General features: G+C 37.0%; 1 protein-coding gene across 2 annotated transcripts; it reads left to right on the top strand.

Moving 5' to 3' along the window:
* Positions 1 to 3,554: 3,554 nt before the first annotated feature.
* Positions 3,555 to 13,500, top strand: LOC137926995 (DNA repair protein RAD50.L-like). Of its 2 annotated transcripts, XM_068770758.1 has the most exons (10): positions 3,555 to 3,584; positions 3,681 to 3,833; positions 3,947 to 4,027; positions 4,649 to 4,786; positions 6,198 to 6,376; positions 6,674 to 7,428; positions 10,568 to 10,720; positions 11,400 to 11,522; positions 13,010 to 13,067; positions 13,375 to 13,500. In XM_068770758.1, the coding sequence occupies exons 1-10, from the start codon at positions 3,576 to 3,578 to the stop codon at positions 13,493 to 13,495; spliced, it is 1,770 nt and encodes a 589-aa protein (XP_068626859.1). In that variant the 5' UTR covers positions 3,555 to 3,575; the 3' UTR covers positions 13,496 to 13,500. The 2 variants fall into 2 exon arrangements, with proteins under 2 accessions (XP_068626859.1, XP_068626860.1); XM_068770759.1 differs by lacking the exon at positions 4,649 to 4,786.
* Positions 13,501 to 14,429: the final 929 nt, after the last annotated feature.

Below are 14,429 nucleotides of genomic sequence, written 5' to 3'. Positions count from 1 at the left end.
GTTTTTGGATAAGATGTATATGTCTACACCAATTACAAATCACCCTGTATACAGGAATTGTCCAAAACTCACGACGAGTACGTGTCGCGGGTGAGTCGCTTGGAACAGGAGGTGGAACGGCTGCAAAGGAGGGAAGCTGAGAAGCGTACGGCTCTGCAGCAGGGAGACCAGCACGCGGAACAGCTCCTGCAAACACTTCGCGCTGCTCAATCCCAGTGTGGTAAGACCCTTAATAAATATGTGTTTGTAAACCGTATTTTTAAAAAGGTTTTAGAACTATTCGTAGAAGAATTATGCCAATTAAATATCACGTTATTTATATATTCAGGTTGACTAATAGTATAAGGGCGTTAAAGAAATGAATATATTTCTAATTTGTTCTCAATTAATGTATGGTAAAGATAATAATCCTATTAGAAAATTTAAGGTTTCAATAATATATATAATGTAATACGTAACAGTAAAAATTCGGATTACCTACATATTAAAATTTATTATTGTTTACTAACTGTTCCAGCACAATTTGTACTGACAAAAGTCATTATGCAATCACATTCGAATTGAAAAAGTAATTAACATAGAATATTTAGATTACGTTATATATATATATATATACATATATATAAATATATATATATGTATATATATATTTATCAGAATTTTTGATAGGAATTCTATGTAAAACTTTTGAAGCTTTTGGCTGTCCAAAAACCTACACATTCACCCCTTCAAAGTCTTAAAGCAGAAGTATAGTGTGTTAATGTTGTTAAATTGAAAACTTAACAAATCCAACTTCCACGGTCGGAAATCGATGAATTTTTGATAGGAATTCTATGTCAAACTTTTGAAGCTTTTTGCTGTCGAAAAACCTACACATTCACCCCTTCAAAGTCTTAAAGCAGAAGTATAGTGTGTTAATGTTGTTAAATTGAAAACTTAACAAATCCAACTTCCACGGTCGGAAATCGATGAATTTTTGATAGGAATTCTATGTCAAACTTTTGAAGCTTTTTGCTGTCGAAAAACCTACACATTCACCCCTTCAAAGTCTTAAAGCAGAAGTATAGTGTGTTAATGTTGTTAAATTGAAAACTTAACAAATCCAACTTCCACGGTCGGAAATCGATGAATTTTTGATAGGAATTCTATGTCAAACTTTTGAAGCTTTTTGCTGTCGAAAAACCTACACATTCACCCCTTCAAAGTCTTAAAGCAGAAGTATAGTGTGTTAATGTTGTTAAATTGAAAACTTAACAAATCCAACTTCCACGGTCGGAAATCGATGAATTTTTGATAGGAATTCTATGTAAAACTTTTGAAGCTTTTTGCTGTCGAAAAAACTACACATTCACCCCTTCAAAGTCTTAAAGCAGAAGTATATTTGATTTATACAAAACTTAACAAATCCAACTTCCACGGTCAGAAATCGATCGACGATGATCAACTATATGAAACATGACGGACGTGTCATGCGACAAGCTGATAGATTCCGCTGGAGCCTTAAGATTCTGGAGTAGATATGTATCGGCAACCGCAGTGTCGGAAGAAAATTATACATAAATCAAAAGATCCGAGGAAGAACTAGGTGAACGATGTAGTTTAAAGAATTTCACGTCTGAAGTTGCAGTGGGCAGGATGGACAAGGCTTGTTCAATAGATTCTCGAGTGTCATCTACAAGTCGGTAAACGCGGCATGGATAGGTCTCTCAATGTGTGGACCAGTACAAGTCACTGGACGCGATGCAATACTGGTTACCATTTCGATCTTTGAACGAGGCCTATACCTTGCAGTGAGCATCGATCTTGGTGTATGATGATGAAATAAATAGGTGATGAAGTCGATAAACATATGGTACTCTCTAATAGATTCAGGCGTTACTTTGCGGAAGTCCATCCTAAGTAAGAAATGGACTAATATATAGCTACTTCTGCTATGTAGCAGTAATCGTGCAATAAAGTGCACCGCCCGCCAGACCGCTGATTAATGCGCATACGGCAAACAATGCGAAACACAACTATCACCGTTAAATCACTCAACATCTGTTTCACCTCTCAACGGGGCATCCTCAGGAGTGATGTTACACCGATTAATGCTGTTTTGGGATGACGAGCGGTGCACTTTATTCCACGACTACTGCTACATAGCGGAAGTAGCTATATATTAGTCGTTTTCTTAAATATGGTACTTTTTTAGAGGACATGAAGTTCCAGCTGTCGATGGAACGTAGAAAAGTGTCCGAGCTGGAGACGCGGCTCCGGGCGGCCGATGTGTCGGCTCTGGTGGCGCGGACCATCGAGGAACATCTCCGAAATCACAAGGTATTCTTTTAAATATTTTTTCACCACAATTTTGTTTATGACGACATTGTACTGTACATAGAATAAATATTATACCTAGGTAATACCAGTACAGTACCCGGCGATACAAATTGCACGTCGACTTTTGAAAAAGGACAATCGGCTAATTTCGGCTATGATAAATTTATGCTTATAACAGATAAAAATTAAACTACTGATAAAAATAGATTCTAGATCGTTTATACGACAAGAATTTGTACTTACAATCTACTAATTAAACGGTTTTATTTTGTTCGACCCGTACGGAATTTATTTGTTTATTTATTTGGGTCAAAATTAGAAATTGAAATTTAAGCACCTTCTCGTTGTCAGATTGATCTGAAATTTGGTACACACATTTAATTTAGATGACAATGCAATATAATAAAATCAATAACATTATAAATCTAAGATGGCCGCCGATACAAAATGGCGGATTAAATATTTTTCCTTAACCCCCTCAATATGGGTATCAAATGAAAGGGCTACTCTAGTGAAACACGATGATTATGTCAAAATTTAAATTCAAGATGGACGCTGTTCCAATATGGCGGGCTAGGTACACATTGTGGGAGTCGTATATACACTGATGTGATGTCTGAATGAATAATAGGTGTAAGATTTTATGGGCGAGCGTAGCCGACGGGCGAACTTAGTGTGCCGAATTAGTAATGCAGCGAGCACATGCACGCACCGGTGACGCGGGCGCAGACCTTTTGTTACTTTTGTTTCTTTTATTTCTTTTGCGCCTTTGTTCTATTGCCCGCTTTCACTCGGTCGCAGAGCACATTGCGCCCCAGAGTTCTACGACGAATGCACGTCCTTTTTGCTCGCACTCAAGCGCTAATAAAAATTTGTTCGTGTGTTAAATAAATTGTTAAAGTGTTACAAACGTCTTTTAATAAGACGCTAACACTTTAACATTTTTCCACAACCACCACAATATGGGTATCAAAAAACCGTTTAACTTAAAAGTTTTTTAAATGTATTTATTAACTATTACTAATTATCGTATTAAAAAGATAAAATTAAAATGAGTTACTTGATCGTGAATTCACGCTCACGGGTCGCAAAGGCTTTTATGCTCGGGCGTGAATTCACGTTAGGGGACCGTGGAGGGTTAATCTTTACAGGCGCTATTAATTTATTTTCAATTAATATCATACCAATATTTCTAATTATTGTAAGAAATTTTTACTTTATTTTTTCAGACCAAATTGCAGGCGCCTGGTTCACCAATGGACACGGTAATTTATATTCTTTTTTTATATAAATTTATTTATGTCAGGTATAGCTTTTTTTAAAAAAAACTGCACAGTATTTTACGCTTGTGTGTTTCTTAGGCGCGTTGTGAAAGGATGGAAGGTGTGGAGATGAAGTGCAGTACCCCCAACGGTTCGGCCCAGGCCTCGGATACCAGCACGAACGCCCCCCAGAAACACAAGCACTCTGACGACTCGGGGTACGTGGAGGCGGTCATGCTGGATGACCGAAAGGTACTTATATTAGAAATTGAAGATAGCCACAAAAATAATTGTTCAGGAGAGAAATCTGAACTATAGAAGTTTAAGAAGCACTGATCAATAAAAGAATTTCACTTTTCCATCAGAGCTCGGGAAAGGAAAGTAGCGAACTTCGCGAGAAAATACTAGACCTGCAAACGCAGCTGAACACTTTGAAACGACTCGCGGTAAGTACTAAATTTGAAAAGTTTATTTAGAAAAAAACAATGTGTAAATGTACAATCACGTTACATTTTATAAGCAATTGTACTTATCTATAGGTTTCGTAAAGTAATAACTATTTTGTGGGCAACTGTTTACGGTGTTACAATCATCATCCGCTAGACCAGAGTTTCCCAAACTTTTTTGTGTCTTAGACCTCTTGCAATGTTTTTCCGTGTTGGTTAGGCCCGCTACTTACCTGATATTGATTTCCTGTAAATTTCTAACCGTAGTGAAGTTTAGTGTTAAAAACTTAAAGTAAAAACACATGTTAATTTATACATTTTTTAATTGAATTTAAATTAAAACTACTCAAAATAAAATTTTGTATCTGTTATGTAAAATATACGTAACATATTAATAATTTTTTACTCCATACATACATTTTGAATATGCACTAAACTTCACTACAGTTAGAAATTTACAGGAAATAAATATCAGGTAAGCAGGGGGTCTACCCAACACAGAAAAACATGGCAAGGGGTCTACGACACAAAAAAGTTTGGGGAACTCTACTCTAGAGGGAATTTAATAAGACTCATATTTTATGGTGTCGCTCCTCCATCAAGTAACTGTAATCTTCACAGGCGGTCGAAAAGGACGCTAAGAAAAAAATGCCCAACTTCGAATCCTATGACCAGGCCATCGAAGAAGACCAGGTGTCAATGCTGAGGAATATTAACGACCACGACAGCGCTAAGAATGAGCGTCCATTTAATTTGGACGTGCGTATTTGTTTTAACGAAAATTAGAGAAAGCTCTGCAGGATTGGCTGGTTGAAGATGTCCAGCCACAAGGGGACTGATGACTTTGTTAAGGTCGCTTTCAATTGGTCCTATACGGGAGAAGTCTATGTCCTGTAATGATGATGAAATGATGATGGTATAACATGATATATGAAAGAGGAGAATGATAATAATAAAAAATTATATGAATAAATTATTAGAAATAAAAAGTCCCTGTCCCACACGAGATAGGGGAAGAAAAAGTCCTCAATAGCGGGGAACATAAAAAAAATGATGATGGTATCTACATAATGATGTAAATTTTTTTTAAAGGCTACTAAGGCCGTCAGAAGATGCTAGATGTAGGCGGTATACAATCGGTCCTTTTAGAAATCAATGTGCAAGGAATCTCCAGCAGTGGTAGTGCATGATGATGAATAACTTCATAATATAAATTTTCACAAGGCTTCTTAGGTCCTCGGAAAACGTTGGATGCAGACCACTTCCTAATGGCTCTATTCGAAATCTATGATTGAGATCCTATCGGAGGCTCATCTCCAACCGAGGACGTCTTACGGTTGAAATGATGGTTATGGTGATGTATTATACGTAGGTTTAACACTTTGGGTACATTAGACGTGTGAGAGACGTCATTCATATGTTTTTTCCTAGGAGTGGATAACGATATTTGAGGTTAGGCATAATTCTGTTCATTCTGTTGTATCTTGTATCAGAGATAATAGAAGAGACATTTACTATATTTTAGTAAACATTATTTGCGATACACCGATCCGTTACGTTAATAAATACATTTAAAAAACTTTTAAGTTAAACGGTTTTTTGATACCCATATTGTGGTGGTTGTGGAAAAATATGTACCTAGTCCGCCATATTGGAACGGCGTCCATCTTGAATTTTAAATTTTGACATAATCATCTTTCACTTGATACCCATTTTGAGGGGGTTAAGGAAAAATACGTAATCCGCCATTTTGTATCGGCGACCATCATAGATTTATAATGTTTTTGATTTTATTATATTGTATTGTCATCTAAATTAAATGTGTGTACCGAATTTCAGATCAATCTGATAACGGGAAGGTGCTTAAATTTCAATTTCTAATTTTGATCCAAATAAATTCCGTACGGGTCGAACTAAATAAAACCGTTTAAAAACACCACATGCAAATATTTTTTCAAATAAATCCGTACCCAGTGGGTTAATGTTTAGTGGAGAATGTTTAGATGTCTTAAAATTTTAATAACAATGAAATTGTCAAGTGTCAGTGTTGAAAAATATTTATCCGATAGATACTAATATAAAAAAATCTATTAATGCTTAATATTTTAATGATTTATTTTGAACTATTTAACAGAATATTAATGAAAGCTATTCCACGTTATTCTCACAGTCTCTAAAATTGGGTGGGGTTTATGAGATCAAAAAGCCGGAGTCGTATATTCTGCAAGAACGAAGGGAGGAGAGTTTCAACGAGAAAGTCGTCGAGCCAAGTACTTTGCCACCAGCTCAAGTTCCGAAGTCCAGATTGAATATCCCTATCAGCAGAGGCATCTTGGAGAAACCTGATGAGTATGTGGGAAATAATTTATTTAGATATACCTATCATCCTTCGAGCTTAAGCTACGAGGTTTTCAAACGCACCCAGATCTGAAAAGAGCCCACCACAAACTCAAACGGGTTTTTTGTGGTCATTTACAATATCCTTAATACAGTAATATTCGTCCAATGCTATGTTTAAATTCGGAGTAGTAAAATAACACATGTTTTGAGTTCAAGTGACATTTTAATTCAAGCCTCTTGACAAATACAATGGTTAACATTAAAATTTAATTATAGTAATTAGTTAACATTAATCCAATTTTACAGGTATTACAAAACGCATAAGAAAGACGAGAAAATGGCAAAGACGGTTTCATACGAAGACATTATATTCAATCCGCCGCATAAGGAAAACATGAGAAATGTTTTAACCAAAACAGAGGAACAATCCGATTTGCAAATTGTCGGTTATTCCCCGTCAGATGAAAAACATTTCGATGATGCTGCGAACAAAAGGACCAATGATAATATCTGTATCAAAGAACAAAGTGAATCTAAAGAAAGTAGTCATAAACCTGATAAACTTCAAACTTGTGACTTTGCTTCCGATAAACCACAAAAGACATTTAAAGAGCACAAGAAAACCTCTAGAAGTTTAAACGCGAATAGAAAATACAGCAAAGATGAAGGAAAAACTAACTTTTATTCAGAACAAACACCAAGAGATTCTAAAAAGATAGGCATTGATATACCAGAAACAGAACGCCTTCCAACCAAAGAAACAACCGATTTGACGTCCAAAAACGTACCCAACGTACCAAATATAGAAATAGTTAAATCGGACTCGAGCAATAAAATAGTTCCAGCCGACGAAATAATATCAAGAGCACCCTGTATCATTCCGGTTTCAGATAAAGATGAAATAAAAGTTATTAAAGATGTACGAAGTGTTTCAGATATAAATCTAACTAAGGCAGATGTTAACGGAGGACGTAAAGAGAAAATTCGTGAAGAAGATATAAGCAAGGATAAGGATTTTAGAAAAACTAGTGATCAGAAAAAGAAAAGTGCGAAAAAGTTAGGTGAGTGTTTTTAAGTCGGTCGTTGTAGATTCGTTTTTATCACGTGTGTTAGTTCAGCAATGGCTCAAGATTCGCTGCGAGATCAAATCATATATCACCAACCAAAGTCAACGTTGAAGTTAAAAGAAATTCTCATCTGAAGTGACAGTGGGTGGCGCATAGTGGGCTTTCCCGTTAGATCAGAAAGGTTATCAAGTGGCAACCACAAGCCAGTAGATGCTGCGTCGGTACGGTCCGTCACTAGGCTGATGAACAACTTAGTTAACCCTTTCCACTCCAATGTCTCGAGTGTCACTCGACACTGATTTTGTTCTACTAGCTCCATTGTCGAGTGATACAGACATGGTGTAATACTTCTGTTTGCGGAAAATTTTAAAACAGGAAAGGTTTCTGTTACTAAAATGTTTGAATCACGAATTAATGAAGCATATTCTAGAATCGCAAGATACTATAATTCAATTAAATTTTATCGATGCTACATAACAGCCTTTGAGTGGAAAGGGTTAAGGTTGATGTAAGTAGCTGGATGTGGTCAATGCAAGACCGTGTCATCGTGGGAATTATGACGGAGGCCTATGTCTTACAGTGAGTATATACCGACGTGCATGATGATGAAGCCGCTTGAATCCATGTAACTTATATATGTAGGGTATTTGTTTATTTTTATTTAATTATCGATTCTTTTGTATGACTACCCGCATCTAGCGATAACCCGTGGACTACTAGCGCCACCAATCGATGACGTCTGAAGTTTTTATGTTACATATATTAATTGATTTGGTATTTTTATGGTCAGAGGTTATGAAATCTGTGGATGAATATATGATTTACATTGATAAAAAAACCAAAGAGACTAGATATTTAATGGATCAGGCGTTACCTGGCGAAAGTCCATCCTAATTAGGAAAAGGACCAATACTTAGCCACGTCAACGTCAGCGGGCTGGCGGGCGGTGCACTTTATTGCACGATTACCACTGCATGTGCGGAAGTGGCTAAGTATTGGTCCTTTTCCTAACAGAGACTAGGACAGACCTTCAATTTTAGTTCTAGGCTATTGATCAATTTTAACGAAGTTTCTAAGTAAAATCTAGCGACATTATTATCAACATTACTTAAGTAAGAAGCCCACTGCTGAACATGGGCCTCAACCATAGAATTCCAATAAGACCGGCCTATATCCAGCGTCTTTCATCAACCTTAACATAAGCCGATAGACGCCATATAGGACATCATATGGCTTCCCCCATAAATCAAGCAACTTGTCTTTGTAATGGGTCCATAGAGAGACATATCTACATCGCTGCTTCAAATTTTCGTCAAACCCTAAACTGGAGCAAGCAAACACCGTTATAACCTCATTGATTTATATATGATATGTCAATCAAATGACTTAAATGGTCACCATTAAACCATTCAACAAGCATTGTGATGTCAAGACACCAATCTGCAAAACAGTCTAGACGCTTCTAACTTCTTGGTTTTGACAAAAAGGTCTGCGAGGTGCTAAAATCGTATAAAAAAACTCAATAACCTTAATAGTGACTTTCTTACTTCTTGGTATATTCCATAAACACATAATGCATATTCGATTCCTAGTAACACGGTTATAAAAGAGATATTTAACTAAGGATTGTTTCGGAGATAGAGGTGTGCGCGTGCTTCGCTCGGATATGCACGTGCCCTCGTGCACCGCGACGTGACGTCACGGTCTTCCGCACCTGCAGCGGGACCAGCCGATTTCAGACCGTACCATGCGCGGACCAGACTTTCCGACAGTGCTCATGCCGTCCCAAGCATAAACATAAAGACGAAAATCTCTCTTGCGGTAGAATCTCCTGTCCATCTACAAAATTATAAGAATTTCAGGTCATGGGTTCCCAATTGGGGCGATACCGCCCTGAGAACGTAGAACTTTTTGATGTAAACTTTAAAAAAACATTCCGGTGACGTGGTCATTTACGACGGGCCTCCCAGGGTTCCTAGTGTCTTGGGTTAAATCCAGTCTGGCCAAGCTGATCTAAATTGGCGTTATGTCCATTACAAACAAGACGGGCTTCATAAGAATCAAGGTCACCCAGAGGGCAACGGAGAAAGCTCCGCTCGGAGTTTCGCTGCGAAATCGAATTAGAAATGAGGAGATCGAAAAAAGAACCAAGATGACCGACGTAGCTCAACGAATCGCTCGGCTGAAGTGGAAGTGGCCGTTGGATCCGAAAGATTCTCGAGTGGTGACCATGAGCCGGTAGACAAGGCGTGGTTAGGACCCCCACTGGAGGAACCGACGACATAGTTAAGGTCGTACCCCCCCCCCCCCGGTGATCCCCCTTACCGCGATGTGGGCGAACTTACCTCGTGATTTGCTCGAGGTATGCATTGTCTACCGTTACCCCCGAAACCTTGTGGTGCTATCATGATGGGTCGAAACCACATCGATCCATCGTCCGCCTTAACACCCGTGACCTCCTTGTGGATATTTTGTTACACGAACGTTGTTCTCCCTTCATTCAAAGTGTGCCGTTAGTCTGGACTTGCAGTTTAGCAATTGTGTCATTGTATGTACTTCAAGATAGATACCCTCGTTCTAAATAAACTTTAAGTATCAACTAATTGGTAAGATTTAGGACTTTAACAAGTCAATATAAGTTTCTAAGTTGAGAAGTGATAACAGGGAGCATAGGATTTGTGCTTTTTTAAAAATAAAACGATTGGGAACCTATGATTTTAGATTAGTAACTTTAACTTTTAAAAGAATTTAGTGTATTGATATAAGTATAGCGTAATTAAATATAAATTTCGGTATTAAGTTATTATCATCCATTTGTTAATTTACAATTTCAAAGTTTGTATTACCATCGATAGATTTTTTAATATGTAACAGTACTTTCATCTAAGTAAATCAGCAATGTATCTCTCCTTCCTACCTGAAAATAAGTAACCTAAAGTAAGATCTTAGACATGTCAGTGTATGAAATAATATTTTGATATGAGAAACATTGTCTGAGATTATGGTAAAGTTTATGTTTTAAATTTTAACTTAAATAAAATATCATTTACATTTAAATACGTAAATTTCTGTATTAACATAGCGATGTAACTTAAGGTTGAACGAAGGTAGTCATTAAGTAATTTACTTTAAGGCTCCCCGACCCACGAATCCAGTCGTCCGTCTAGCGGTAATACATATGTGGTGAAAGCAGAGGCCGCAGTGCAAAGATGCGTACGCGCAGGCTCGCCACAGGATACCGACGGCGAGATCTCCGGCCTTACCGACCTGCCTGATGAGAGAGAAGGTGACATATCATCTGCGTCCACTATCGCACCACATACACTGTCTACACTCTTGCAGATCAATACAACCTACATGCCCGTACATCTACACAGCCTTACATTTACACATCTATACACACCTATATACTTACACATCTATACACATAAACACTCGTACACCTGTACTTTCATACATTTACACAGCAATATACTAATACACGAATACTTAGATTTTCTTAAACACCTGCACATCTATACACCTAATACACATATACTTTGAAACATTTATACACCTATAAAACAACACAACTATGTACCTACACAATTATACACCTTTACACTTTGATATACTTACACAACATACACATCTATACACCTAAACACTTACACATCATCATACCTATATACCTATACACTTATACACTTGTACACCTATACTCCTAAATAACTACGCACACTTATGTACCTATTCACTTTCACTAAATTGTGTTATTACTTGAAATGAAATACAAATGGAAAATAGAAAAAAAAATAAACATTGTAGAAGTTATTTACAAAATGTTAGTATTAATTAATATAATTTATTAGGTGAACATCACTTTACCACATATCGACTATCAAATAACAACACTTACTGGAATAATTAATTTTCAATTTTTCAATTATACTTGATATTGAATTTTACTATTTTCTTGAAATTAGCGAGCCCGAGGAGTATCCTGTCTCCGGGAGAGGAGAAACCGACCTCCACCTACACGGAGACGTACACCTCCACGGCTGACTACATAACACTCAGCGAAGGCGAGCTACCTGTAGCCGTGTCAGGTAAATAAAAAATTGCTTCTTAACTAAACTTTTGTTGTTCGTCTCAAGTGGCAGTAAGCGGAGCACGTAGCTAGCAGCGGTCACGAGCTGGTAGTCGTGGCATGTAATAAAAAACTGATTCTTAACTAAACTTTTGTTGTTCGTCTCAAGTGGCAGTAAGCGGAGCACGCAGCTAGTAGCGGTCACGAGCTGGTAATCGTGGCATGTAATAAAAAACTGATTCTTATCTAAACTTTTGTTACTCGTCTCAAGTGGCAGAAAGCGGAGCACGTAGCTAGTAGCGGTCACGAGCTGGTAGTCGTGGCATGTAAGCCCTTCACTAGGTTAGGTCAACGACGTAGTCATGATCGTGGAAGGTCGTTAAATGCGAGCAGAGCTAGACCGGTTATTGTATCGATCTTTGGGAGAAGCATCTGCAGCAGTGGGCGTGTATTGTATGGTGGTGATATGTTATTATTTCATCACGGGTCTTACAGTAAAACCTGATGATATGGTATTTTCAGGTTTCGAAGGAACTTAATAATAGAGGTCGTTTTTTTTTGTAATTTTCTACATTTCATAAATTTTTTATGCTATTGTGGGGTCCATCGCGTTATAGAGAAAGCTGGGTGTAGTGCTCTGGGCTGACATTCTTTTAGAGAGATATCTATTGTTTCTGAAGATGTTAATGCTGTTAGCCCTGAGGCTTTTACAGCTTCATCGGTAGTTCCCGGAGCGGAAGGGTCCGTGAACTATAGAAAGATGTAGAAGGAGGCGTTATAATGCATTTGATGAAAAGTGTATTTCAACATTATTAGATAAATAAGTCCAGCGGAACTGAATACATAGGGTAGCCTAGAGATAGAGGACTGAGACCTGTGATCGTAGGTGGCGGGTTCTATTCCCGATATAAGATATTATATAATTCATACTTTATGGACAGCATCGTCCTCTGCGTACCATAATACCACACTGCAATCGCCAACTCGCCTGCCAAGCGTGGCGATCATGGTATATCATCTCATAGATATCTTTGAGGAAAACTTATGTCTTGCAGTGGTCGTCTATGTGCTGAAACTACAAATACACAGGGTGATTGGAAATAGGTGCAAAACGGTTCAACACATAGATCATTTCCTGTCAGTGTAAAATACATCCTAACCCAAAAAATAATGGTTTTGGCAGAACTAATACATAACGTAATGATAATACGGTATAAGAAAACTTATTTCAGATTTGGAATAAAAAAAAATAGTAAATAAGTAATGAAAAATATTTTGGCCTGTTGCATATTAATAGAAAAAAAAATATGTTTTAAAATGATCACTTTATGTAAGTTGATTTAGATTAGATGTAAAAGGTTCTGAGGGACGAAAGGGATGAAATCAGAGAGACAGCTATACGTTCACCCCTTGATTCAACTTTACATTATTTAAACAAATAAGCTTTCATCATTATTCAGATAAATTAATCATCACCGTTATTCATTTAATTTGAACTTTTGGTAGGTAAAGCGCCCATGTCACCTGGGGAGAGATCTTGGAAGAACAGCACCGGGGAGATAACGTAAGCTCTATCATCTAATTCCAGATCTTGAATTATATGATCATCCTATTATATCCAAAATTAATGGCATTTATTCAGAATTTATATTAAAACTGAATTAAAGGACTTGAAGGCTTTACCGGAAAAAAACTATTCCGACTGTTTTTGATGAAATTGATTTGGATAAATAAATAAAGAATTAAAAATTTATTAACATATCTTACATTTTGACCACAGTATATCAAAAAAATAACTACATATAGATATATACTTAAAATATATAAGTAGAAGTAAACATGTATATATATCCTTTGTGTTTTATTTTTAGTCCACCACGGGCTACGTCTCAAAAGATGGAAGAGGCGTTGAAAGCCATCAGCGAGGAGTTGGCGCGCTGCAGATACCTTCTGCAGCATCAACGACCGCAGGTGATCAACAGACCACTATAATCATCGAGTTAATAATACATAGTGTAAATATTAGACTAATAAATTTGTATAAATGTATTTTTTGTTTAAAACTTTCCTTGTCTTCCTCATATAAATAGTAAGTAATTTATATATGTTAGACTGTATTAAGAATGTATGTATCATTAAGAGTAGAACACCTTTTGTAGAAGGGAGAGAGATTCTAAATCTATACAAACAAATAAAATTGGTCTGTCTGTTTGTAATATTATAATACCCGCATATGTATATATACGATACATTTATCAAATTTACATTGTTTTAAATTTTTTTCTGTCCGTTTGTGCCGGCTAATTTCTGAAATGACTAAACTGATTTTGATTGGATTTATACTGGCAGGTGGCTAATATAATAAAGAGTATCTAAGGATACTTTTATTTCAGAAAAATTCTTTAATGAAAAAAAATTGTGTAATTCCGCGCAAAGTCGCGGGCGCAGCTAGTTCGAAATAAAAGACTAGTAAGTCAAGTAAATCGGGTGATTGCTCCATCATTATATTAGACGATAGACGATCACTGCAAGACCTAGGCCCCAAAGATCGCCACTATGACCGACCGACCACCTAGTGGGGGATTTGCATGATGCGTCTACCGGCTTGATGTAACCACTCGGGAACCTCTCTACGTCAAAGGCCATAGATTGTAAGAGCGATGTACCCTGCCCACTGCCATATCAGACGAGCAATTCTTCAATCCACGTCGGTGACCTTGGTTCTATTACAGATCTCATTTCTGGTTCGATCTCACAGCGAATCTCCTATCATAACTCTTCGTTGATCACTGAGTGACCTTAAATTCTTATAAGGTTAAAAATTATTATCCACCTGTTCAATAAAAAATGCTCGTATTTGACTAACTTAAATGTCTATTTATACACCTGCGAGAAAAAATACATAGAAAATTTCCGCAATCTCGCG

This window comes from Battus philenor, unplaced genomic scaffold, assembly GCF_028537555.1.
Source record: "Battus philenor isolate CCGP_79_NKW_IND1 unplaced genomic scaffold, ilBatPhil1.0.hap1 SCAF_3, whole genome shotgun sequence".
Lineage (NCBI taxonomy): Eukaryota > Metazoa > Arthropoda > Insecta > Lepidoptera > Papilionidae > Battus > Battus philenor.
The sequence above is the reverse complement of the archived record's forward strand: the minus strand, read 5'-3'. Positions and strand labels throughout refer to the sequence as shown.